At 41.9% G+C, this 26,932-nt stretch overlaps 2 protein-coding genes across 2 annotated transcripts in view; both read right to left on the minus strand.

The window, feature by feature from the left end:
• LOC132394808 (uncharacterized) overlaps positions 1-8,828 on the minus strand; it is a 42,596-nt gene extending 33,768 nt beyond the window's left edge. Inside the window, exons 1-2 of the mRNA XM_059971214.1 lie at positions 8,729-8,828; positions 7,776-7,880 (exon numbers count right to left, since the gene is read on the minus strand). Of these exons, the coding sequence (XP_059827197.1) occupies positions 7,776-7,880; positions 8,729-8,822 (199 nt within the window). The 5' untranslated portion in view covers positions 8,823-8,828. The remainder of the gene's footprint in view (positions 1-7,775; positions 7,881-8,728) is intronic.
• A 10,219-nt stretch (positions 8,829-19,047) lies between these two features.
• Positions 19,048-26,932, minus strand: part of LOC132394809 (uncharacterized) — a 74,288-nt gene continuing 66,403 nt past the window's right edge. The window contains exon 8 of the mRNA XM_059971215.1: positions 19,048-19,172. Coding sequence (XP_059827198.1) covers positions 19,048-19,172 — 125 coding nt within the window. The remainder of the gene's footprint in view (positions 19,173-26,932) is intronic.

Raw genomic sequence — 26,932 nt, forward strand, 5'->3', positions numbered from 1 at the left:
GTTGGAGAGAGAGAGGCTAGAGAAAGAGAGCGCGCAAACAGTAACAGCTATGGTCTTTGCCAACCTTCCTTTACGATTTTGATCCGTCGATGTGTCGTTGTTGTGGCCATTCAAGTGTGACCCCTCCGTCCTTTAGCTAGACCGTTCTTCAGTGGTGGACTCGTCACCCAGGCAAGGGTGGACACACACACACACCCCCACCAGTCTCGCTATAAACACTGAGAGTTAAAATTTACCGACCCTTCGTTCAGTCTCCGATGTCCCACACTGTCTTGTGGGTTTCTGCTGCTCACTAGCATTTCTCCTGGTGTGTCTGAGGGGTGTTACCCCAGACCTCATTTTTATCCCCACTCAGGTGTCAATCAGGTTGGGATGATGTAACCCATCAAACCAGCCCACTCTGGTTGTCCCGAGGGGTTTCAATGAATCGAACAGGACCAAGTAAACAATCCTTCTCCAAAAGACAATAGCAGTAAATCTCCTCTTTTGTCACTAGGAGACGATCCACCCTGGGTAACTCTCAGCTGTGTCTCTCTCTCTCTTTCTCTTTCATGAGCTGCTATCAATAACAACTGCCCTGGCAGATTTCCTTTTGTCTCTCTTACTTCCTTGTTAGCAGCATCGAAATAGTAGCGATTTGCGATTCTCCAAAAAAGGGGGGCATGGGCCACTCTGCACCCTTCTGCCCATCAGAGTTGTTCATCCTTTGTAACAGAAATAACACCAAAGGATCATTTACACCTTCCCGAAGGAGGCAGACGGGACTCTGGCTTAATATCTCATCCAAAAGTGGAGATCTCTCAACGTGCAACACTTCCTCCACACTGGTTCTGAGAATGTGGGTGATTCTGGTAAAGCCACAGATACTCCCTGTCTGTTTACCCTCACAGGGGGATGGTGAGCCTCCCACTGGAACCTCTGTTGTTCTCATGATGATGCTGGGTGTTGGTCTGTTGTTTAAGAGGGGCAGCAAGGACAAGCCCGGGAACTACAGCCTGGTCATCTGACATCAGTGGTGGGGAAGTTACTGGAGGGGATTCTGAGAGACAGGATCTACCAGGATTTCATTAGACAAAATCTGATTAGGAGGAGACATCACAGCTTTATGTACAGGAAGTCATGGTTGATGAATCGTTCAGAGTTTTTTTGAAGAGATAACCAAAAGGGTAGATAGGACAATGAATGTTATCTATTTTGACATGATCCTGACATGAACCCAGGGGCTTCCAGGGGGATTCAAAATTGGCTCCGAGTTAGAAAATTGTTTTCCATTATAGAAGCTGGTGACTCGTGGTGTGATGCAGGTGTCAGTGTAGGGACTCTTGTTATTTGATATTTTTATCAGTGATTTGGATGCAAAAACGCAAGGCTTGATCAATAAGTTTGCATATTACACAAAATTAGGTGTTGTCGTTGATAGTGAGTGTGTTTATTGTGGGTTGCAGGGGGATTTTTGACCATTTAGGGAAGAGGGCTGAGGAGTGTCAAATGGATTTCAAATCTAATGGAACCTTCTCCCAATCAAGAGAACTTGAGAAAATTAATACGGATCATAAATTACAACTCTAGTTCATTCTTTTAGACCCCAGGATGAAGTCCATCTTGACCTGGGACTCGGCAGATGGAAGCTCTGACAATGTGCTCAGTACCTCTTCCCTGGTGATGGTAATGTACCCAGTTTACTGCCCCACATAGTTCTCCCTCAGACAATGGCTCAATATTAAAATGCTGATCTGTTCTTTCAGACCCCTTTGACTTTACATTTCACTCCCCGTCTCTCTCAGTCTACAAGTTTCTGTATTTCTGCATCCCTTTCCTCCTGTCCACCTGAGACAACCTGATCGTCATCACTTTGTGCTTTGAGCTGTCTTGTTCCTTATCTTGAATTTACCCCCAATAAAGCTCTCTATCCCTCCCTGATCCATTAAACTCTTCTTTAATACACAACTCCCTGACCAAACCTAGGGTCATCTGCCCTTTTCCTGACTCCTGTCTCTCGGTGACAGACTTTATTTGGTAATTAGTCTGTGAATCAGCAGAGAACATTTACACTACAAACACCAGTAGCTACTGGTACTGTTCTTGGATAACTATAGTCTGTGTGGTTCAGTTATTCTCAAAGTGAACTTAGCCAGGACTTGCAAAAGTTAGGCCATGAGGAAGGAATGTCGATATTTTGAACTTTGAATGGTTTATAACTTGAGGAGGAAGAGGGAGAAGGTGGGTTTCCCTTGCATTAATTCATTGGAAGGTTGAAAACAAAAATCAGAATCAGGTTTATTATCACCAACATGTGACGTGAAATTTGTTAACTTGGCAGCAGCAGTTCAATGCAAACATAAAATAGAAGAAAAATAAATAAATAAATCATATTCAATATACTTTATACAGTATTGTAGTGGTGCTACACGCATGCGGTAGTCGCCGCACGGTCTCCAGCCCCCTGGTCCTTTAGGCACCATGTGCAGGGGGGAGGCCCATGGGCTGTCGGACCGCCATATGATCCCCAATTCCTCCATCCTCTTGAACACCTCCTTCACCAGTCGGAGCTTGTCCGGGGGAAGCCTTCGAGCACGTGCGTGGAGGGGTGGACCTTGTGTTGGGATGTGGTGCTGTACGCCGTGTCTGGGCATGGCTGCCGTGAACTGCGGTGTCAGAACCGTTGGGAAATCCGCCACGACTCTGGTGAAGTTGTTGTCGGACAGCGTGATGGAGTCTCAGTGTGGGGCCGGCAACTGGGCTTCACCCAGGGAGAACGTTTGAAAGGTCTCGGCGTGGACCAGTCTCGTCCCTTGCAGGTTGACCAGTAGACTGTGAGCCCGCAAAAAATCCGCACCCAGAAGCGGTTGGGCTTCGGCGGCCAGTGTGAAGTCCCACGTGAACCGGCTGGAGCCAAACTGTAGCCGCACCGTACGGGTGCCGTAGGTCCTTACTGTGCTGCCGTTCACGGCCCTCAGGGTGCCCTGTTGCGGGTGTCGTAACTCAACAGAGGTAAGACACTGATCTCGGCTCTGGTGTCAACCAAAAAGCGCCGTCCCGACCGCTTTTCCCACACATACAGGAGGCTATCCCGATGGCCAGCCACTGTAGCCATCAGCGGCGGCTGGCCCTGGCGTTTCCCGGGAACTTGCAGGGCGGGCTACAGCGGCGGGCTTCTGCGCCCCACCGCTGGTGGTAGAAGCACCATTGTTCGTTGGCCTCCTCACCCCTGCCTCTGGGGTTAGCGGGCTCTGCGGCCGGGCCTGGTCTGGTTTGCTGCTGGGAATATGGCCTGGTGATCTGTGCGACGGACGCCCCACTCACCTTCTTGGCTTTCCACAGCAAGCCCGCCCGGGCCGTCACCTTCCGGGGTTCGCTGATATCCGCGTCGGACAGCAGCAGGCGTATGTCCTCGGGCAGCTGCTCCAGGAATGCCTGCTCAAACATGAGGCAGGGCTTGTGTCCTCCGGCCAGGGACAGCATCTCGTTCATCAAAGCCGACAGCAGTCTGTCTCCCAAACCATCTAGGTGCAGTAAGCGGGCAGCTCGCTCGCGCCGTGAGAGTCCAAAAGTCCTTATGAGCAAGGCTTTGAATTCCGTGTATTTGCCGTCCGCTGGGGGCGATTGTATGAACTCCTCAACCTGGGTGGCTGTCTCCTGGTCGAGGGAGCTCACCACGTAGTAGTAACGTGTGTCATCCGAAGTTATCTGTCGAGTGTGGAATTGGGCTTCTGCTTGCTGGAACCATAGGCGAGGTCGCAGCATCCAGAAGCTTGGCGGTTTTAACGAAACTGCATGAACAGATGCGGCGTTGTTCATCTCTGGTCCCCATATCGTTTGGGCCGTCGGGGTCACCAATTGTAGCGGTGTGCTACACGCAGCGCTGAAATAACGACACGTAGTCGATGAGCTGCAGTTGCAAAAAAGATTTATTCAAACTTCGCGGCCTCACTTTAAAGCCTCCCTAATCCCGCCCTCCCCGGGCGGGAACGCTGTAGGGGTCGCGTATTCACAGTCCCATCCCGCGCGGGCTTTTCCCCTTGCTGGTGAAGCAGGCTTGGCGCCCTCTTTGGGACCGGCCTCAATGCCGGCCCTAGCCCCTTTGTGAGCCGGTTTGAGTGCGCTGGGAAGTGGGTCATCACAGTATTGAACAGATTAAAAATTGTGCAAAAAACCAGAAATACTATATTTTAAAAATAAAGTGAGGTGGCATCCAAGGGTTCAATGTCCATTTAGGAATGGGATGACAGAGGGGAAGAAGCTGTTCCTGAATTGCTGAGTGTGTGCCTTCAGGCTTCTGTACCTCCTTCCTGATGATAACAGTGAGAAAAGGGCATGGACTGGGCGCTGGGGGTCCTTAATAACAGACGCTGCCTTGCTGAGACACCGCACCCTGAAGATGTCCTGGGTACTTTGTAGGCTGTTAACCAAGATGTTGCTGACTAAATTTAGAAACCTCTGCAGCTTCTTTCGGTCCTGTGCAGTAGCTCCCCCCCCCCCCCACCCCCTCACCAGACAGTGTCGCAGCCTGTCAGAATGCTCTCCACTGTACTTCTATAGAAGTTTTTCAGTGTATTTGTTCACAAATCTCTTCAAACTCCTAATGAAGTATCGCCACTGTCTTGCCTTCTTTATAACCGCATCGATATGTTGGGACCAGGTTAGATCCTCAGAGATCTTGACACCCAGGAACTTGAAGCTGCTCACTCTCTCCACTTCTGATCCCTCTATGAGGATTGGTATGTGTTCCTTCATCTTACCCTTCCTGAAGTCCACAATCAGCTCTTTCATCTTACTGACATGGAGTGCCAGGTTGTTGCTGTGGGACCACTCCACTAGTTGGCATATCTCACTCCTGTACACCCTCTCATCACCATCTGAGATTCTACCAACAATGGTTGCATCGTTAGCAAATTTATAGATGGCATTTGAGGTATGCCTAGCCACACAGTCATGGGTATACAGAGAGTAGAACAGTGGGCTAAGCACACACCACTGAGGTGCACCAGTGTTAATCGTCAGCGAGGAGGATATATTATCACCAATCCGCACAGATTGTGGTCTTCTGGTTAGGAAGTGGAGGATTCAATTGCAGACGAAGGTACAGAAGCCCAGGTTTTGCAATTTCTCAATCAGGATTGTGGGAATGATGGTATTAAATGCTGAGCTATAGTCAATGAACAGCTTCCTGACACAGGTGTTTCTGTTGTCCAGGTGGTCTAAAGCTGTGTGGAAAGCCACTGAGATTGAATCTGCCATTGATCTATGATGGCGATAGGCAAATTGCAACAGCTCCAGGTCCTTGCTGAGGCAGGAGTTCAGTCTAGTCTTGACCAACCTCTGAAAGCATTTCATCGCTGTCGATGTGAGTGCTACCGGGCGATCGTCATTAAGGTAACTCACGTTATTCTTCTACGGCTCTGGTGCTTCTGGTGCTCCCAATGCAACCTTTTATATATTGGTGAGACCTGACGCAGACTGGGAGACCGTTTCGCTGAATACCTATGCTCCGACCGCCAGAGAAAGCAGGATCTCCCAGTGGCCACACATTTTAATTCCACGTCCCATTCGCATTCTGATATGTCTATCCATGGCCTCCTCTACTGTCAAGGTGAAGCCACACTCAGGTTGGAGGAACAAAATCTTTTATACCGGCTAGGTAGCCTCCAACCTGAAGGCATGAACATTGACTTCTCTAACTTCCGTTAATGTCCCCCTCACCTTCTACCCCATCATTCATTCATTCATTTATTATTCCCCCCTTTTTTCTCTCTGTTTTTACTCTCTCTGTCCCTCTCACAATAACTCCTTTCCTGTTCATCTTCCTCTGGTGCTCCCCTCTCCCTTTCTTTTTCCCGAGGCCTCCTGTCCCATGATCCTCTCCCTTCTCCAGCCTTGTATCCCTTTTGCCAATCACCTTTCCAGCTCTTAGCTTTATTCCTCCCCCTACTGTTTTCTCTTATATTTTGGATCTCCCCCTCCCACTTTCAAATCTCTTACTATCTCTTCTTTTAGTTAGTCCTGACGAAGGGTCTCGGACTAAAAAGTCGACAGTACTTCTTCCTATAGATGCTGCCTGGCCTGCTGCGTTCCGCCAGTATTTTGTGTGTGTTGCTGGAATTTCCAGCGCCTGCAGATTTCCTCGTTCCTCCGCAAATCATACCTGGTTTTCTGGTACAGGTCTGGATCAGCAGTCTGGAATGTCACAGATCTAGCCTTCAGCAGACGACGTACCTCCTGGTTCATCCATGGCTTTTGGTTTGAGAATGTGCAGTAAGTCTTTGTAGGCACACACTCATGCACACAGGGTTTGATGTACTTAGTAACAACTGCAGCATACTCATCCAGGTTCAAAGATGAATCCCAGAATATAGTCCCGTCCACTGATTCAAGGTAGTCCTGTAGGCATTCCTGTGCTCCCCTTGTCCAAACCTTCTTGGTCCTCACTACTGGTGCTTCAGTCTTCAGTCTCTACCTATACTCAGGGAGTAGAGGTACAGCCAGGTGATCAGACTTCCCGGAGTGAGGGCGTGGAATAGCACGGTAGGCATTTTTGATGGTGGTGTAATAGTGGTCCAGTGTGTTGTTTCCTCTGGTATTGCAAGTGATCTGTTGATGGTAATTGCTTAGTGATTTTTTTCAGACTGGCCTGGTTAAAATGTCCCGAAACAATGGTGAAGACATGAGGATGCGCTGTTTCGTGCATGTTGATCCCGTTGTTCAGATCATCCAAAGCCTGATGGACATTGGCCTGAGGTGGAATGTATATCACTACCAGAATGACCCCGGAGAACTCCCGTGGTTGGTCAAAAGGACGGCACTTAACTGCTAGATATTCCAGGCCTGGTGAGCAGAATTGGGACAGCACTGATATATTTGTGAACCAAGAGGAGTTGATCATGAGGCATACTCCTCCACCTCTGCTTCTGAGAGACTCTATAGATCTATCTTGATGGTGTACAGTAAACCCATCAATCTGAATCGCTGCATTCGGTACGGAAGGGGTTAACCAGGATTCCGTGAAACAAAGGACACACGTGGTCCTAATGTCCCTCTGATTCAGCACCCTGGCTCGGAGATCATCGATTTTGTTCACTGGAGACTGAATGTTTGCCAGCAAGAGTCGGCATTGGGAGTTTAAATCCCCGTTTCCTTAAACACACTTTGTAACCCCGATCTACACCATGCTTCCTCCGTGGGCACTTCCATCCACAATCAGAGTTGTTTCCGTCAGTTTTAAGCAGCAATAGTTAGTTTAAATGCATTAAGACATGTTTGTTGACTGTACTGACCTTGGAAGTAGTTGTGCTTTTTAGCTGCATCAGTCTGAAACAAGAATATTTAATCAAATATGTAAGCAAGATTATTAACAGCCTGAAGGAGAGGCCTTCCCACACCCAACTGAAAGGCCCCAAACACTCACTCACTCCCCTCACCATCATTGGGATCCTTTACACCAACCTGATATGATGCTGAAATTTGACAACACCATGATCAAACACCAGTGAGCTGAGACACCTTCCTCTCCAGACTACTTTTTCTAAAGACCCTCTGGAGTCAGATCAGAGGCGACTCCAGAATCATTCCAGCTGTGGTGACACTGTACATCAGAATTTCATAACTGGGAAAGATGTCAGACAATTTCATCCCACAGGTCACAGGAATCCAGAGGGTTTGGTGGGGGTGAGGATTATTCAGGGTTTTTTATTTTCTATCTTTTTATTAAAATGAGTCTAAAATTACTTGGAGATGTGACTGGAGTTGATACACAAGAGTGAAAATATAATGACAGATACCTGCATCCAAATCCTTTTTAATGGCCAGGCACATCAGAATTAAAATGAACACAACTGGCAGTACGATTGACAAGACGATACTGATAGTTCCCGTGGTGGAAAGGCCTGTAATTAAAAATAAATTTAAATAAGTAAACATAACAATTGATCATAGAAATGACCATAACAGTTGTCTATTGTTAAAATCAACCAAACTATTCCACTTATCTCCACAGGGCAGGAAATGTACCAACCTCTGCCCAGACTTGCTAACTTTGTCTACATGACTGAACCAACTGACTCTGCATGGCCTCCGATGTGGGATAACAACACGCTGACCTGTTATTCCAGTCCTGAATTATTTCCTGCAGTCTAATCTATCCTGGTCACTTGCTGTCAATATTCTGCACTGGCTGCATCTTCTGGTGTTCCAATGGCCACACCTTGAGGAGTGCATGACACTGCAGCCAGACATCCCACATGGTCCATGGTTTGACTCTCCTGACATCCACAATGATTGGTCATGGAGTTGTCCCAATATTTCGCTGGAAAGTCACTGAATCACCCAACTTCAATCTCAAATCATCAGTTTCTGATTCATCTACCACTGATAACTGGGCTCAGTCATTAATCCTCGCAGGGTTGGGTGGGTACAATTGCTTACTGACTCCATTCCACACTTTGTCAACTAATTTTTCCCATTACAAGAAGGAGTTCTTGCTGATATAAATGATGTGGTTGGGGTACATTCGAGGAGAGAATGCACAGTTTCTTGGAGGGAACATTGACATGCATGTGGTTATTTGACACATACATAATGATCATTGTCACCCAGTTGTGGGGCTGAGGACTGCAGATGCTGGTGGTCCCGATAAAGCATCTTACAATGTACTGACTGAGATACTCAATGCATTCCAACCACCCTGCAGAGAAATGAGTTCATCATTTTCATACAAGTTTATTTGACCACATACCTAAGGTCGTAGCACTGACGATCCAGGCAATGATGAAACAATTGATGAGAACAAGATCACAGACGGCTTTCAACTTCCACCAAATTGTGATCATCTTAGAATCTTTTCAAAAATAAAAAGAAATTGACAACATTTGATAACCACACAATATGAATGATGTAACACATGCATCAATGGACAAATGTCCCGGTAACAGAGCTTGACTCAGGTTGTTTCGATTGGTGATGATATTGCATGTCCTAAACATCAAGCAACCCAAACAACTCTGAAATGGATCAGATGTCAGAGCTTTGGATTGAAGGAGGTTCAGGAGTTCACTCACCACTGCAGCAAATGGGGAGCTCAGAGAGACACAAAACACAGTTTGTGGCTGCTACCAGCATTTGTTTTACATTTGATAACTTAGATAAACCCTCAGCCAGTGACTGTGCACGTGGAAACAGATAGACTGCAGCTTCCCTCTGGACATGTCCAGCAGATAAGGCAACAGCCACTGTCGATATTCTCTGCTGTATTCCCTCATGATCTCAAGGGCTGAGACTGACATCAAGTTGCCAGTGTTAACAAAAACCAACCCCAGCTGTAACACTGAGGTTCCACTGTTTGACTGTGAATCCTGTTCTGATACCAAGGACTGGAACAGCTGCTCACAGCATCAGGCAGTGGCTTATTCCAACATTGAAACTAAACAGCTCAAGGGTACAGGCTGAACTGTCCAAATGCTGGGATATTTCATACAGATAAGGGGAGAGGTTGTCCAGGACATCCAGTGGTGAGCAGTGCACACGATCCAAGGACACCTCTCTTGTAGTGGTTTCTGGTCATTTCCAATTGCTGTCAAGAAAGGGGGGGGGGGGTGGAAGTGCTTTTTTCTTATTTTGCACCCACCACCTAAATTCCCACCCACTTCAGACCCCACATTACTGAAAAAGAATTTCTCTCAATTTCCTCACAAATGCTCTTTCACATTCCCAACCTTATCGTCCACATTGCAGGAGTTACTGAGGTGTTGAATCAAACCCTCTTCATATCACCAAATCCCTTTCCCCATTATAACTATAACTCATTCACCTGAGACTCTGCCCATTGGCACAACTTCCATCACTATACACTCAAGATTAACAGGCCTGAACACCTGTCTGATAAACTGGTTTAACTAATCACAAAAAGATTCAACTCTTGCTCACTGAACTGTTTGATGATAAACTAGAATCCAAAGTTATCCCCCAGGTCATCACCTTGATGTTTTTCAACAATATGAACCAAACTGTGAATGTTTGTGTAAAAATAAATTTCAGGTCTCACTACCTCCCCACATTAAACTTACCCATGAAGCATACCTTCCATTCATTAGCAATTTCCCTTCCAGTTCTGAATGTTAACAAATTTGACAGGACTGATCTTCCACCTATTAAACCTCCAACATTACCCCTCTCATAGACCAACCACTAACCACTCCCCCACCCCACATCCAACTTCAAGATTCCCACTGTCATTGTAATTGAGTTTCTCCATCACCAGCCTCCCTTTCCTCATTACAAATCCTTGTTGGCATCTCCTAAATCAGAGGGAAATTTGATGCTTGACTGTCTGGGTTCCCAGTCCTGTTACAGTAGTGAAGCAGTTTTGGTCACCCTCCTACAGGAGAGATGCCATCAGCTGGAAAGTGTGCACAGGAGACTTGTGTAAGGATGTTGCCAGGACCTATAGAGTCATAGAAAAGTACAGCACAGAAACATGGACCTTTGGCCCATCTAGTCTATGCTGAACCATTTAAACTGCCTACTCCCATCCACCTGCACTGGACCATAGCCCTCATACCCTACCAACCATGTACCTATCCAAACTTCCCTTAAACTTTGAAATCGAGCTCACATGCACCACTTGTGCTGGCAACTTCGATGCAGAATCTCACAACCCTCAGAATGAACAAGTTTCCTCTTAAACTTTCACCTTTCACCTTTCCAGTTTAAGATGGCGCTACCGAAGGCATGAGACAGCTCACTGTTAGTTCAAAAGCAAAGGAATTCAATTAAAACCATTATTAATAACACTTTATTTTAAATAAATTGTGGTAAATTACCACAAGCAATGAAGAAGCGAGCAAAGGCAAAGCAAATTTCACGGGATGTGCCCTGTTGGTGTGCTGCAAAATCAACCCACTTGGAGTTGGAGCCGTGCTGGTTGGAGTGAATGATTCGGAGGGGAGAAGACGGAAGAGAGGAGTTCGATGCCCGTCCAACTAACCGGGTGTGAGGATGGATCACTCTAACCACTGAGACAAATTGGAGAGGTCGAGGACAGCTTCTTCAGCAGCAAAATCCGGGTCTGAACCGAATCATGGGCAGTGTTTTCAAGGCTCCTAATCTGAGGTACAATCCACTGTTTGGACCATCTAAATGCCGGCCCATATAGACTGGAAAGGCAGGAAGTTGAGAGTCGGACGAGGTTGGATCACTCCGGGCAATGAGCCGTTATGGAGAGGTCGAGAACAGCTCTTTCGAAAGCTATATCTCAGCCCGTAGTGATTCACCAGCAGCAGGGCTGGTTTCCAGTGCGAAGTACCAACATCTTCAACCACTGAGGTTTGGAGGCTCAAAGGTCTTTTTTGTGGGTTAATTTATTCTTTTACTCTCCTCTGGACATGTTTCTTTTAATTATCTACACATTGGGTGTAAGATTTTTTTCAGATATATGGGGTCAGTGTTTGTGTTTCGTTGTTTAATGGCTGTCTGTTAGGAGACGAATCTCAATGTTGTAAAATGTATACATACTTTGATAATAAAATGTCCTTTGAACTTTGAATTTAAACACTGGCTCAGATAGTCTGGGGGTTTCTCTCTCTGTGACGCTAAGGCTGTGAGACTGCCCCCGGTTGCTGTGCTTCTTGTCTGTGCAGCTATTTACCCCGTTAAAATGATGAAGTGAATACTGAGGCTTTGGGCCTACTCCAGGCTGTTCCAGGGATTTGGATCTAAAGACTCAATTTGGTTCTGAATGCTGTTGTTGTTGCTCGCTTCTATTGTTTATATGATTTGGTGTTTCTGTTTCTCTTTCTCTCTGGACACTGGGGAGTTGGTCTCATTTTCTTCAATTGGGTTCTTTCGAGTTGCTTGCTTTGTGACTGCCTGTAAGCAAACAAATCTCAACCTTGTATAATTTCTATGTTCTTTGATAATAAATGCACTTTGAAACTTTGATCTTTGAAACTCAACCCATGACCTCTATTTGTAGATCCACCCAGCCTCAGTGGAAAAATACTGCTTGCATTTACCCTATCTGTACCCTTCAAAATCTCTGTCAAATCTCCCCCCAAACCTCTACTTTCCAAGGAATAAAGTCCTAACTTATTCAATCTTTCTCTGTATCTCAGGTCCTCCAACATCCTTGCAAGTTTTCTCAGCATTCTTTCAACCTTATTTACATCTTTCCTGTTGGTAGGTGACCAAAACTGCACACAGTGCTCCAAACTGCACCTCACCAATTTCATATACAACTTCACCATTTCATCCCACTCCTCTTTCAATAAATTATGGACCTGTATTCCCAGATGCCCTTGTTTTATCACACTCCTCAGTACCCTACCATTCTCTGTGTTAGACCTGCCCTGGTTGGTCCTCCCAAAGTGCATCACCAAGCCCTTGTCTGCATTAAATTCCATCTGTCATTTTTCAGCCCATTTTTCCAGCTGGTCCAGATCCCCCCACAACCAATGACAGCCTTCCTCGCTGTCCACGATACCCCCACGCTTGGTGTCAGCTGCAAATTTACTGATCCAGTGAATCACATTATCAACCAGATTGTTGACACAGATGACAAACAACAACAGACCCAGCACCGATCCCTGTTGAAATAAATTTTCAAAACAGATTATAGTTCAAGAATAGTAGCAAAACCTCCAGCTCCTGGCATTAATATAATGAAAAGTACTTTCTCAAAATTATTTACTTCTTTCCTGTAGGTAGGTGAGCAAAACGATACACAGTACTCCAAATTAGTCCTCACCAAAGTTTTAGACAAATTCAACCTAAGCATCTCCTGTACTCAAAACATTGATTTATGAAGGCCAATGTGCCAAAAGCTTTCCTTATGACCCTATCTACCCATGACACAACTTCCAATGAATTATGGATGAATCAGTTTACTATCTCATCCTGAAAGCCAAGTGTCTGAACGTTTCATAACAACCTCCCATGTGGAACCATGTCAAGTGCCTTGCTAAAGTCCACATAGACAACGTCCACTGCCTTGCCCTCATTAATTGTCCTGGTAACTTCCTCAAGAAACTTTAAAATATTGGTTAAACATGAACTACCACACACAAAGCCAAGCTGACCATCCCTGATGATAAAGCATCTTCTGATCCGAGGATTTCAGTGATAAGTTTGCAAAGATCGTTGTTGATGAAAATCTAACACCCGAACAAGTTTACAATGCTGATTGTTTTATACTTTAAATAAAACCTAAAAAAACTACAATTACAGTGTGCTGTAACGTTTTTATCAAAACACAACATTGTAGCTGGAGACTGGAAGCCTGCCGTTGTTGCTGTTTTTCAACAGCTGATTCAAGCATTCTCTGTTACTGCTGTGCTGTGTAAGGGTGAGGCCACGCTCTTCAGCATGGTTGTTATTCTGGGTGGGGGTCTGTGACTCGTGGTGTTTTGTAGGTATCTGTGCTGGGACCTCTTGTTTGTAATGCAGAAGTGACTTGGATGGAAATTTAGATGGTAACTTTATTTTACTGATTAAATTTTTTTATTGAATTTAATTGATTACATAGAGGACTAATAACCCTCCTCCCCATAACATATCCCTAATGAAGAAGAAAGAAAAAAAAGAAAAGAAAGAAAAAATAGAGAAAAAAAAGAGAGAAAGAAAAGAAAAACTGCCTGGATATCGGAAGATCACCACATGCTCCATGGAATTCAAATTAAGTATAATATATGTATTTACTTCTTTCCCCAAAGGACCAACATCTTTATCTTTGAAGCACCTATATATACCAACCTATCTTTTGTAAATAAGGGCGCCAAATACTCAGAAATGTATCATATTTATCCCTTAGATTATAAGTAATTTTTTCAAGTGAAATGCAGCTAAGAATTTCATTATTCCAATGTTCCATATTTCAGTATGAATCCGATTTCCAAGTAACTGCAATAGCCTTTTTGGCTACTGCCAATGCGATTTTTATAAATTCTTTCAGATAATTGTTCAATTTAGTTTCAGTTTTATTCCTTCAATGTCACCTAGTAAAAATAATATTGGGTTATTTGGAAGTTGTATTCCAATAATTTGTTCCAATGAAACTCTTAAATTTATGCAAAAAGGTTGGATTTTAGAACAAGACCAAGTAGAATGTAGGAAAGTACCAATTACATCAAAAACACTGATCAGATAGGTTAGGGTTTAATCTATTTATTTTTTGCAGTGTACTATATAGTTGATATAGAAAATTATAATGTACTAGTCCAAGTCCAACATTTATTATATTTGTTATACTGTCAAAGCAATCTTGACCAACTTGTTTCATCAATTTTAATATTCAAATCAGTTTCCCATTTTTGTCTTGACTTATGAATTCCTTGTTTAATTGTCTGTTTTTGAATCAAATTATACATACAAGAAGTAAATTTTTTAATTTTTCCTTTTTGAATTAAAGTTTCTATTTCATTAGCTTTCGGCATTAACATTGTTTGACCCAGTTTATCTCTTAAATAAGCCCTTAATTGGAAATAACAGAAGAGTGTTATTTGATATTTCATATTTATTCTTTAACTGATTAAACAACATCAATATACCTCCTTCGAAACAATCTCCTATATATCTAATCCCTTTTTGAAACCAGTAATATAAAAGTTGGTTATCCATTGTAAAAGGAATGAGTCTGTTTTGAATTAGAGATCTCTTTGCTAATAAAGATTTCTTTATCTCATCATCAACATTTGTCTTGTTCCTTAAATCCATAAATCAGATGTTTGAATATAAGGGATTCTTTCTTTTCTCGTATCCATTTAGATTCCCATTTATATATAAAATCTTCTGGTATATTTTCTCCTATCTTATCTAGCTCTATTCTAATCCATGCAGGTTTATCTTCATCAAAAAAGATGCAATAAATCTAAGTTGATTTGCTTTATAATAATTCTTAAAATTTGGGAGTTATAACCTTCCTAGGTCAAATTTCCATCTCAATTTTTCCAATGATATTCTTGACATCTTACCTTTCCAAAGAAACGTCCTCACACATTTATTCAACTCGTGAAAAAACTTCTGCGGCAGTTGTATTGGTAATGTTTGAAATAAATACTGTAATCTAGGAAATATATTCATTTTTACAGCATTGTCTCTGCCTACTAATGTTATTGGTAACATCATCCATTTATCAAGATCCTCTTGAATTTTTTTCAATAATGGCAAATAATTTAATTTATATAGATTCTTTATATCATTATCAACTCTTATACCTAAATACTTTATACCATTTACTGGCCATCTAAAGTGAGTTACTAATCGACATTAACTATAATCTCCTTTAGTAAGAAGTAGAATTTCACTTTTATCCCAATTTATTTTGTACCCTGATATTTTCCCATATTCTTCTAATCGAGAGGATAATTTACGCAATGAGTGCAATGGGTTTGTTAAATAAAGCAGAACATCATCAGCAAATAAGTTAATCTACTCCTCATCATGTTTCTCTGCCCTGTACCAGTACTGCCAAGTTGGTCCTCTCCCCCACCTTTCTTCCGATGCGCTGGTCCCGGTTCTCGTTTGTTTTGCTCGCGCAGTCGCGCTGTCTGCCGGCCTTTCCCAAATTTCCTGCTATCATGGCTGTTGTGTTGGTCACCCTGGACCTTTGCCTGTTCCTACCCCTTGCCTCCGTTGGGCAGGCCCGGCTGGTCTGCTGCTGCCCGGCGGGGGTTCTGCCCCATCCTCCTCTTCCGCCTAAACCCTAGGATTGTGCGCCGCACCCGCCTAGGGGTTCGCGTCATGCCCAGGCCTCCGGTATTTCCGCCTGGGAGGCGTCCCTACCCAGGACATATGCGGCCCACCCAGGGAGGGCTCTCCGCCAAGCTATCTAGCCACCTAGACCTGTCTGCTTGTCTGCCTGAACCCCGGGAGCCTGTCTACCTGAACTCGAACTCCAGGAGCCCGCTCCGCTTTGCCCGCCCGACACTCTATCTACCTGAACCCCAGTTCTACCCTTAAATGCCATGGCATTCCCCTAGTACTTCAGTGTCTTCGTCCTGCATTTGGCTCCATCTGCCACCATTCCTGACAGCAGGGCAAATTATTTTACAGAGTGCCAAATGTCTAGAGTGGGCTGCCAGGGGTGGGGGAGGCATTTAAAAGGCATTCAGACAGACAGAAGAATCTGCAGGGGACGGGGGGTATGGATCGTGTTCAGGCAGAAGAATCTGCAGGGGATGGAGGGATATGGATCATGTTCAGGCAGAAGAATCTGCAGGGGATGGAGGGATATGGATCATGTTCAGGCAGAAGAATCTGCAGGGGATGGAGGGATATGGATCGTGTTCAGGCAGAAGAATCTGCAGGGGATGGAGGGATATGGATCGTGTTCAGGCAGAAGAATCTGCAGGGGATGGAGGGATATGGATCATGATCAGGCAGAAGAATCTGCAGGGGATGGAGGGATATGGATCATGTTCAGGCAGAAGAATCTGCGGGGGATGGAGGGATATGGATCATGTTCAGGCAGAAGAATCTGCAGGGGATGGAGGGATATGGATCGTGTTCAGGCAGAAGAATCTGCAGGGGATGGAGGGATATGGATCATGTTCAGGCAGAAGAATCTGCAGGGGATGGAGGGATATGGATCATGATCAGGCAGAAGAATCTGTAGGGGATGGAGGGATATGGATCGTGTTCAGGCAGAAGAATCTGCAGGGGATGGAGGGATATGGATCGTGTTCAGGCAGAAGAATCTGCAGGGGATGGAGGGATATGGATCATGATCAGGCAGAAGAATCTGTAGGGGATGGAGGGATATGGATCGTGCTCAGGCGGAAGAATCTGCAGGGGATGGAGGGATATGGATTGTGTTCAGCCAGAAGAATCTGCAGGGGATGGAGGGATATGGATCGTGTTCAGACAGAAGAATCTGCAGGGGATGGAGGGATATGGATCGTGTTCAGACAGAAGAATCTGTAGGGGATGGAGGGATATGGATCATGATCAGGCAGAAGAATCTGCAGGGGATGGAGGGATATGGATTATGTTCAGGCAGAAGAATCTGCAGGGGATGGAGGGATATGTATCATGATCAGGCAGAAGAATCTGCAGGGGATGGAGGGATATGGATCATGTTCAGGCAGAAGAATCTGCGGGGGATGGAGGGATATGGATCGTGTTCAGGCAGAAGAGTCTGCAGGGGATGGAGGGATATGGATCATGTTCAGGCAGAAGAATCTGCAGGGGATGGAGGGATATGGATCGTGTTCAGGCAGAAGAATCTGCAGGGGATGGAGGGATATGGATCGTGTTCAGGCAGAAGAATCTGCAGGGGATGGAGGGATATGGATCATGATCAGGCAGAAGAGTCTGCAGGGGATGGAGGGATATGGATCATGTTCTGACAGAAGAATCTGCAGGGGATGGAGGGATATGGATCGTGTTCAGGCAGAAGAGTCTGCAGGGGATGGAGGGATATGGATCGTGTTCAGGCAGAAGGGATGAGTTTGATTTGGTATCATGTTCAGCACAGACACTCTGCCTCAGGGCCGGTTCCTGTGCTGTACTGTTCTCCGTGAAAATCCTGAGGGTCTTGACAGAGTGTCAGTTGTTCAAAGTTCAAAGTCAAGTTGATTATCAAAGTACATAAATATCACCAGATACAACCCTGAGATTCACTTTCTCGTGTGCTGCCCTGCAAATCTCTAGAATTGTAACGATAACAGGATCAATGAAAGATCAACCAGAGTGCTGAAGACAACAACTGCTCAAATGCAAATAAATAACAAGTACATGAGATAATGAGACAGAGTCCTTGAAAGTGAGATCATTGGTTGTGGGAACATTTCAAGGATGGGACAAGTGAAGTTGAGTGTAGTTATCCTCTTTTGTTCAAGAGCCTGATGATTGAGGGGTAGTAACTGTTCTTGAACCTGGTGGTGCAAGTCCTGAGGCTCTTGTACCTTCTACCTGATGGCCACAGTGAGAAGAAAGCATGACCTGGTTGGTGGGAATCCCTGATGATGGGTGCTGCTTTCCTACGACAGTGTTTCATGTAGATGTGCTCAGTGGTTCAGAGGGCTTTACCCGTGATGTACTGGGATGAATCCGTTACTTTGTGTCCGGTTTTCCATTCAAAGTCATTAGTATTTCCATACCAGGCTATGATGCAGCCAGTCAATATACTCTCCACTACACATCAATAGAAGTGTAGATGTTAGAAAGTTTGTCAAAGTTTTAGATGTCATGCCAAATCTCTGCCAACTGCTAAGGAACTGGTACAGGCACTGCCATGCTTTCTTCAGAATTGGATTTCCGTGCTGGACCCGGGACAGGTCCTCTGAAATAGTAGCACCCAGCAATTTGAAACTGCTGACCCTCTCCGCCTCTGATCCTCTGATGAGGACCGGCTCATGGACCTCTGGTTTCCTTCTCCTGAAGTCTGTAATCAACTCCTTGGTCTTTCTGACATTGAGTGAGAGGTTGTTGTTGTGACACCACTCAGACAGATTTTCAATCTCCCTCCTGTACGCTGATTCATCAACACTTTGATTTGGCCTGTGACAGTGGTGTTGTCAGCAAACCTGAATGTGGCAATGGAACTGTGCTCAGCCACACAGTCATAAGTGTAAAGCAGGTAGAGCAGGGTCTAAGCTCACAGCCCTGTGGTCACCTGTGCTGATGGAGATCGTGGAGGAGATGTTGTTGCCAATCCGAACTGACTGGGCTATGCTGCAGCAAATCAATATACTCATTGATGTAAAGCAAGTAGAGCAGGTAAGCTCACTGCCCTGGGGTACACCTGTGCTGATGGAGATTGAGGCGAGACGCTGCTGACTGGAGTTTGCAAGTGAAGAAATTCAGGATCCAATTGCACAGGGAGATATTGAGGCCAAGGTCTTGTAGCTTATTGATTAGATTTGAGGGGATGATGGTATTGAATTCTGAGCTGTAGTTAATAACGAACATCCTGATGTATGTGACTTTGGTGTCCAGAAGTTCCAAGATTAAGTGAGGAGCCAATGAGATGGCATCTGCTGTAGACCTGTTGCTCCGGATGCAAATTGGAGTGGACCCAAGTCGCCTCTTGGACAGGAGCTGTTATGTTTCATCACAAACCTGTCAAAACACGTCATCACTGTCGATGTACCTCAGTGTAACTGGGCGATAGTCATTGAAGCAGGTCACCACGCTCTTCCTGAACACCAACATGAATGAAGCCTGCTTGATGCAGGTGGTACCACACTCTGCCGAAGCAAGAGGTTAAAGATCGCAGTGAACACAGTTCATCAGCATTTTAGTATGTGGCCAGTTACCCAGTCCGGTCCAGATTCTTTCCTGCGATTCACCCTCCTGAAGACAACCCACACTTCAGATCATTGGATCATCAGGGGATGTGGGAGTTTGCGATGGTTCCTCCATGTTCTGATAGTCAACGTGAGCAGAGAAAACATTGAGCTCATCTGGAAGTGAAGCTCTGCTGTCTCCCACGTCACTCGATTTAACTTTATAAGAGGTGATAGCATTCAAACCCTGCCACAGCTGTCGAGCATCCCATCGTTGATTCAGGTTTGGTTTGGAACTTCACGTCAGTGTCTTCAGATCTTCTACCTCCTCCTTGATCTTTGCAATGAGAAGGGGGCATATCCTGGTTGTTGGGGGGCCTGAAGGGTCAATGCTGCCTTTTTGAGGCCTGGCCTTTAAAAGATGTCCTGGATGCTGGGGAGGCTGGTGCCCATGATGGAGCTGACTGAGTTTACAACTTTCTGCAGCTTATTCTGATCCTGCACAGTGACCCCTCACACCAGACTGTGATCCAACCAGTTAGAAAGCTCTTCAAAGTGCATCGGCAGAAAGTTGTGAGTGTCTTTGGTGACATCCCTGTTGTCCTTGAGTTCCTCAGGAAATATAGCCGCAGTCGTGCCTTCTTTGTAATTGTATCAGGATGTTGGGCCAGGGGGGACGTCACGTGATGACGTAGGATCGAGATGCGGGAACCCAGCTCTCCCGTAAAAAATCAGTAAATTAATGTTTAAGTGAAGAAAAGTTTGTCAATACTTTCTAAAAGTTACTTATAAACTACTCCGGATTGTTTCAAGTTATGCCTCACAAACAGAAGATGAAGAAAACTAATACCATGAATACAACGCAAGTTGGAACAGAATCAAGGCCCACTTCTGCCAAAGAACCGCGGGCTCGGGTACATTTCACTTCCGCCGATACAGAACAGGAAACTGCGGCAACATCGACCATTTCTAAAGAAAAAGACCAACGAGAACTGTGCAAACGTGAAAGAAGGAGCATGCGCAAACGAGAGCAACCTGAACTACAAATCCCAGTTACGATTGAAACCGGAAGTGAAAGTGAATCTGAGGTAGATTCAGATTCTCTGGAAGAAGCAGACGAGGTAAAAGTTTTTCTGGAAATATAGAAAAGACTTTGATGCAAATAATGCGTAAATTAGAAAAATTAAACGCATTAAAAGTAATCCAAAAAATGATAAATATGGAGATTATGTTTGATAAAATGACAAAAAGACAGGAAAAAATGGAAAAGAGAATTATAGATTTGGAAGCTACAACAGAAGACATGGTTGAAAGAATGAATAAAATGGAAGATGATATTACTGCCTGGACATCAGAAAGAAAACAATTGTTGGAAAAAATGGATAAGCTTGAAAATTTTAGTAGACAAAACAATATTAAAATTGTTGGACTTAAAGAAGATATAGAAAGAGAAGATCCAATAAATTTTTTTCAAAAATGGATACCTGAAAACTTGGAAATGGAAGAAGAAACTCTAATTGAAATTGAAAGGGCTCATAGAGCCTTAAGGTCAAGACCTCAAGCTGATCAAGATCCACGATCAATTTTGATAAAATGCTTAAGATACCAAGATAAAGAAAAGATCCTGAAGGCTGCTGCCCAATGTGCCAAAAAGAGAAACGGGCCAAAGCAGTTCTTTTCTATCCTGATACAAGTTATAACCTTTTGAAGAGAAAGAAGGAATTTAACCCAGCGAAAAGAGTTTTATGGTAAAAGGGTTATAAATTTATAATGCGTCACCCAGCAACACATAATTTTTTTGGAGGATGGAAAAAGAAGATTTTTTACCGCTTATCGAGAAGCGGAGGAGTTCGCACAAAAACTCCCAATTATTCACCAACTACATATAGAGATTTCCAAGCATAATGGATTAAAGATGAAGACAGAGACAGTGAATGGAAGCGATGGACATTTAAGGATGAAACAGCGGAGAAAGGCAAAATTTGAGAAATACCAATTGAGAATAGTATTTTTTTTCTTCTTTTATATATACTTTTTTATGTTGCGGGGGGCTGGGGAGCTTTGGATCGATTACTACGGGATTCACGTCTGTAATCATGGCGATTGCCATGACCCGTTCAACAGAGGGGGATAATGTTGTGTTTTTTTTTTCACAACATTAGTAGGGGGGTATTTTGTTTTTGTCTTTATAATCTATTTTTCTTCTATCTTTCTGCCTGCATGATCGGTGGGGACACATATAGCAACATGAAGAATTTTAAAAAGATTCCCCAAGATACCACGAAAGTTGAAAGATTAGGTATTATTATAGATCGGAGTAACACAATTAAAACTAATGACTAATTTACTGAATTTTTAAAGTTTTAATGTTAATGGTCTTAATGGACCGGTGAAAAGAAAAAGAATCTTAACATACATTTAAAAAATGAAAATAGATATAGCTTTTTTTTACAAGAAACACACTTAACAGAGATAGAACATCAGAAATTAAAAAGAGACTGGGTTGGAAATGTTATTGCAGCTTCATTTAATTCAAAGGTGAGAGGAGTTGCAATTTTGGTTAATAAAAATTTACCAATTAAAATACAAAATGTATTAATTGATTCGGCGGGGAGATATGTAATTATACATTGTCCAATTTTTTCAGAACTATGGACTCTTATGAATATTTATGCACCAAATGAAAATGATGTAAAATTTATACAAGAGCTCTTTTTGAATTTGGCTAACGCACATGACAAAATATTAATAGGTGGAGATTTTAACTTTTGTCTAGATCCAGTTTTAGATAGATCAACAAAGGTTGTCACAAAATCAAAAGTACAAAAATTAACTGTATCATTGATAAAAGATTTAAATTTGATTGATATATGGAGAAGAATTAACCCAAAAGAAAGAGATTATTCATTTTATTCAAATAGACATAAAACATATTCAAGGATAGATTTTTTCCCATTATCAACGAATATTCAAGACAGTGAAAAATATGGAATATAAAGCGAGAATATTGTCAGATCATTCTCCTTTGATAATGACAATGATAATGATAGATAAAGAGGAATCAATTTATAGATGGAGATTTAATTCAATATTACCAAAATGTCAAGATTTTTGTGATTTTATGAAAAAGCAGATTCAGTTCTTTTTAGAAACAAATTCACATTCAGTTGATGATAAATTTATATTGTGGGAAGCAATGAAGGCATATTTGAGAGGTCAGATAATATGTTATACTTCTAAAATTAAGAAGGAATATATGATAGAAATAGATCAATTGGAAAAAGAGATTACAAAATAAGAAAAAGAATCTCAAAGATATATGACAGAAGAAAAACAAAGACAACTTATTAACAAGAAGTTACACTTCAGACATATCGAACAGAAAAAGCAATTATGAGAACTAAACAGAGATATTATGAACTAGGTGAAAGATCACATAAGGTCCTTGCATGGCAGTTAAAAACAGACCAGACTTCTAAAACAATAAATGCAATTCGAACAAGAGTAAATAAAATTACTTATAAACCTTTAGAAATTAATGAAACTTTCAAGAATTATTATTCTGAATTGTATAAATCAGAATCACAAAATGCTAATGTCAAGATAGAAAGGTTTTTATCACAAATAACTCTTCCAAAATTGAATACGGAACAGAAGGGATTAGATATGCCTTTTACATTAAAAGAGGTCGAAGAAGCTCTAGGATCATTTCAAAGTAATAAATCTCCAGGAGAAGATGGTTTTCCACCTGAATTTTATAATAAGTTTAAAGATTTATTAATTCCTCCTTTTATGGAGTTAATAAATCAAGCGGAAAGAACGCATAAACTTCCAGAATCTTTTTCGACAGCTATTTTAATAGTATTTCCAAAAAAAGATAGAGATCTTTTAAAGCCAACATCATATAGACCCATTTCTTTGTTAAACACTGATTATAAAATAATAGCAAAAATACTATCTAATAGATTATCTATATACTTACCAAAATTAATACATATGGATCAAACAGGATTTATTAAAAATAGACAATCGGCAGATAATGTAACTCGGTTATTTAGTATAATTCATTTGGCTCAAAAGAGGGAGGAAATGAGTGTGGCAGTTGCTTTAGATGCAGAAAAAGCATTTGATAGATTGGAATGGGATTTTTTATTTAAGGTATTGGAAAAATATGGATGAGGAGTATCTTTTATAAAATGGATTAAAACCTTAAATACTAATCCCAAAGCTAAAGTAGTGACAAATGGTCAAATTTCAACACCATTTCAGTTAACAAGGTCAACTAGACAAGGTTGTCCATTATCACCTGCTTTATTTGTGTTGGCGATAGAACCATTAGCTGAATTAATTAGAATGGACCCAGATATTAAGGGTTTCAGAGTTAACCAGGAGGAATACAAGATTAAATTATTTGCTGATGATGTTCTGCTTTATTTAACAAACCCATTGAACTCGTTGAGTAAATTATCCTCTAGATTAGAAGAATATCAGGTTACAAAATAAATTGGGATAAAAGTGAAATTATAGTCAATGTCAATTAATAACTCAATTTAGATGGCCAACAAACGGTATAAAATATTTAGGTATAAGAGTTGATAATGATATAAAGAACATATAAATTAAATTACTTACCATTATTGAAAAAAATTCAAGAAGATATTGATAAATGGATGATATTACCAATAACATTAGTAGGTAGAGTAAATACCATAAAAATGAATATATTCCCTAGACTACAATACTTATTCCAATCTCTACCAATACAACTACCCCAGAAGTTTTTTCAAGAGTTAAATAAATATGTGTGGAAGTTTCTTTGGAAAGGTAAGATGTCAAGAATATCACTGGAAAAATTGACATGGAAATTTGATCTAAGAGGGTTACAACTTCCAAATGTTAAGAATTATTATAAAGCAAATCAACTTAGATTTATCGCATCTTTTTTTGAGAAAGATAGACCGGCATGGATTAGAATAGAACTAGATAAAATATGAGAAAATACACCAGAAGATTTTATATATAAATGGGAATCTAAATGGATATGGGAAAAGAAAGAATCTCCTATATTAAAACATTTGATTGACTTATGGAATAAGATAAATGTTGATGATGAGACAAAGAAATCTTTATTAGCAAAGAGATCTTTAATTCAAAATAGACTTATTCCTTTTACAATGGTTAATCAACTTTTATATAATTGGTTTCAAAAAGGGATTAAATATATAGGAGATTGTTTTGATTGATGTTAATGTCATTTGATCAATTAAAGAATAAATATAAAATATCAAACAACACTCTTTTTTGTTACTTCCAATTAAGGGCTTATTTAAGAGAAAAATCAGGTCAAACAATGTTATTGCCGAAATCTAATGAAATAGAACTTTAATTCAAAAAGGAAAAACTAAAAAAATTATTTCTTGTATGTATAGCTTGATTCAAAAACAGGCAATTAAACAAAGAATCCATGTCAAGACAAAAATGGGAAAGTGACTTGAATATTAAAATTGAAGAAACAAATTGGTCAAGACTATGTCTTGATAGTATGACAAATACAATAAATGTCCGGTTAAGATTAGTGCAATATAATTTTTTACATCAATTATATATTACACCACAAAAAATAAATAAATTAAATCCAAATTTATCTGATCAGTGTTTCCGATGTAACCAAGAAATCAGTACTTTTTTTACATTCTACTTGGTCTTGTTCTAAAATTCAAACTTTTTGGACAAATTTAAGAGTTTTATTGGAACAAATTACTGGAACACAACTTCCACATCATCCAATATTATTTTTATTAGGCGATATTGAAGGGATAAAATCGAAACCCAAATTGAATAAGTATCAGAAAGAATTCATAAAAATTGCACTGGCAGTAGCCAGAAGGCTATTGCAGTTACTTGGAAATCGGATTCATACTCAAGTATAGATTGTTGGAAGAATGAAATTTCCAGCTGTATTCCACTTGATATTATTACTTATAATGTAAGAGATAAATATGAAACATTTTTGAAAGTTTGGTGCCCTTATTTACAAAAGACAGGATTAAATATGTAGGTGCTCCGAAGTTAATAATTGGTTATTTGGGGAAATAAATAAATATATATACTAAAGTTATTACGAACTCCGTGGAGCATGTGGGGATCTTCCGATATTCAGGCACTCTCTCTTTCTTTCTTTTTCTTTTTCTTTTTCTTTTTTTCTATAGGGATATTAGCGGGGGAGCAAAGGGGAGGGGGGAAGGGTATATATTTTTTTCTTTCTGTAATCATTTGAAAACTCAATAAAAAAAGTTAAAAAAAAAAGATGTTGGGCCAGGATAGATCCTCAGAGATGTTGACACTCAGCAACTTGAAACTGCTCCCCCTCAGCAAGCTGTTTACTGTTTACCTGTGCTGCACACCACATGCACTCTGGATTATGTTTTATTAATGTATTTGTGGTGATATTTTGTTTTCTGTGCTGTGAGTGATCTGTGATTTGTGGGTGCACCGTGGTCTGGAGGAATGTTGTTTCATTTGGTTGTATTATGTACAGTCAGGTGACAATAAACTTGAACGTGTCCAGTTTAACTGAGATAATTTTAACTCTTGTATAGTCAGTTCACTCTACAATAAATGTGACATTCGGTTACCTTCCCTGATTACTTGCTGAAGCTGAAATTGTCCCAATTGCTAATGATGCCCAATGAACCCAGCTCCCTCTGCATCTGCAGCCTCTCCCCATTTCAATAATACACTCCTTTGTTTTCCCTGACAAAATGAACAATTCCACATTCTGCCACCTTACACTCCATTTGTCAGATGATTTGCCCATTCTCATCGCTTTGGACCCTCCATATGTCCTTATCACAATTATGCTGGTGTCAAATTTAACCACCAGATCATTGGTACCTTCATCTCCCACAGCAAGAACATTACAGAAAATTATGAAAATCTCTGTTCTCAGAATCAAACACAGCGGCATCCACTTTTACATCCAGACAACCAGAAAAGACCCATTTATGCCGAATGTCTTCTTCCTGTTTCACATTCTCCACAATAACCTTTGATATGACACCATAGTAAATGTTCACTGGAAATCTAAACACAGCAGATCCACCTTTACCCACAGCACGTTATCACTGTAAAAAGAGGCCGATAAATAGACAATAGGTGCAGAAGTAACCATTCGGCCCTTCGAGCCTGCACCACCATTCTGATATCATGGCTGATCATCTACTATCAATACCCGGTTCCTGCCTTGTCCCCATATCCCTTGATTCCCCTATCCATAAGATACCTATCTAGCTTCTTCTTGAAAGCATCCAGAGAATTGGCCTCCACTGCCTTCTGAGGCAGTGCACTCCACACCTTCACAACTCTCTGGGGTAAGAAGTTTTTCCTTAACTCCTTCCTAAATGACCTACCCCTTATTCTTAAGCCATGCCCTCTGGTACTGGACTCTTCCAGCATCTGGAACATATTTCCTGCCTCTATCCTGTCCAATCCCTTAATAATATTATATGCTGCAATCAGATCCCCTCTAAATCCCCTTAATTGAAGCATGTACAAGCCCAGTCTCTCTAACCTCTCTGCGTAAGACAGTCCGGACATCCCAGGATTTAACCTCGTGAATCTACGTTGCACTTCCTCTACAGCCAGGATGTCCTTCCTTAACCCTGGAGACCAAAACTGTACACAATACTCCAGGTGTGGTCTCACCAGGGCCCTGTACAAAT

This window comes from Hypanus sabinus, chromosome 5, assembly GCF_030144855.1.
Source record: "Hypanus sabinus isolate sHypSab1 chromosome 5, sHypSab1.hap1, whole genome shotgun sequence".
Classification (NCBI taxonomy): domain Eukaryota; kingdom Metazoa; phylum Chordata; class Chondrichthyes; order Myliobatiformes; family Dasyatidae; genus Hypanus; species Hypanus sabinus.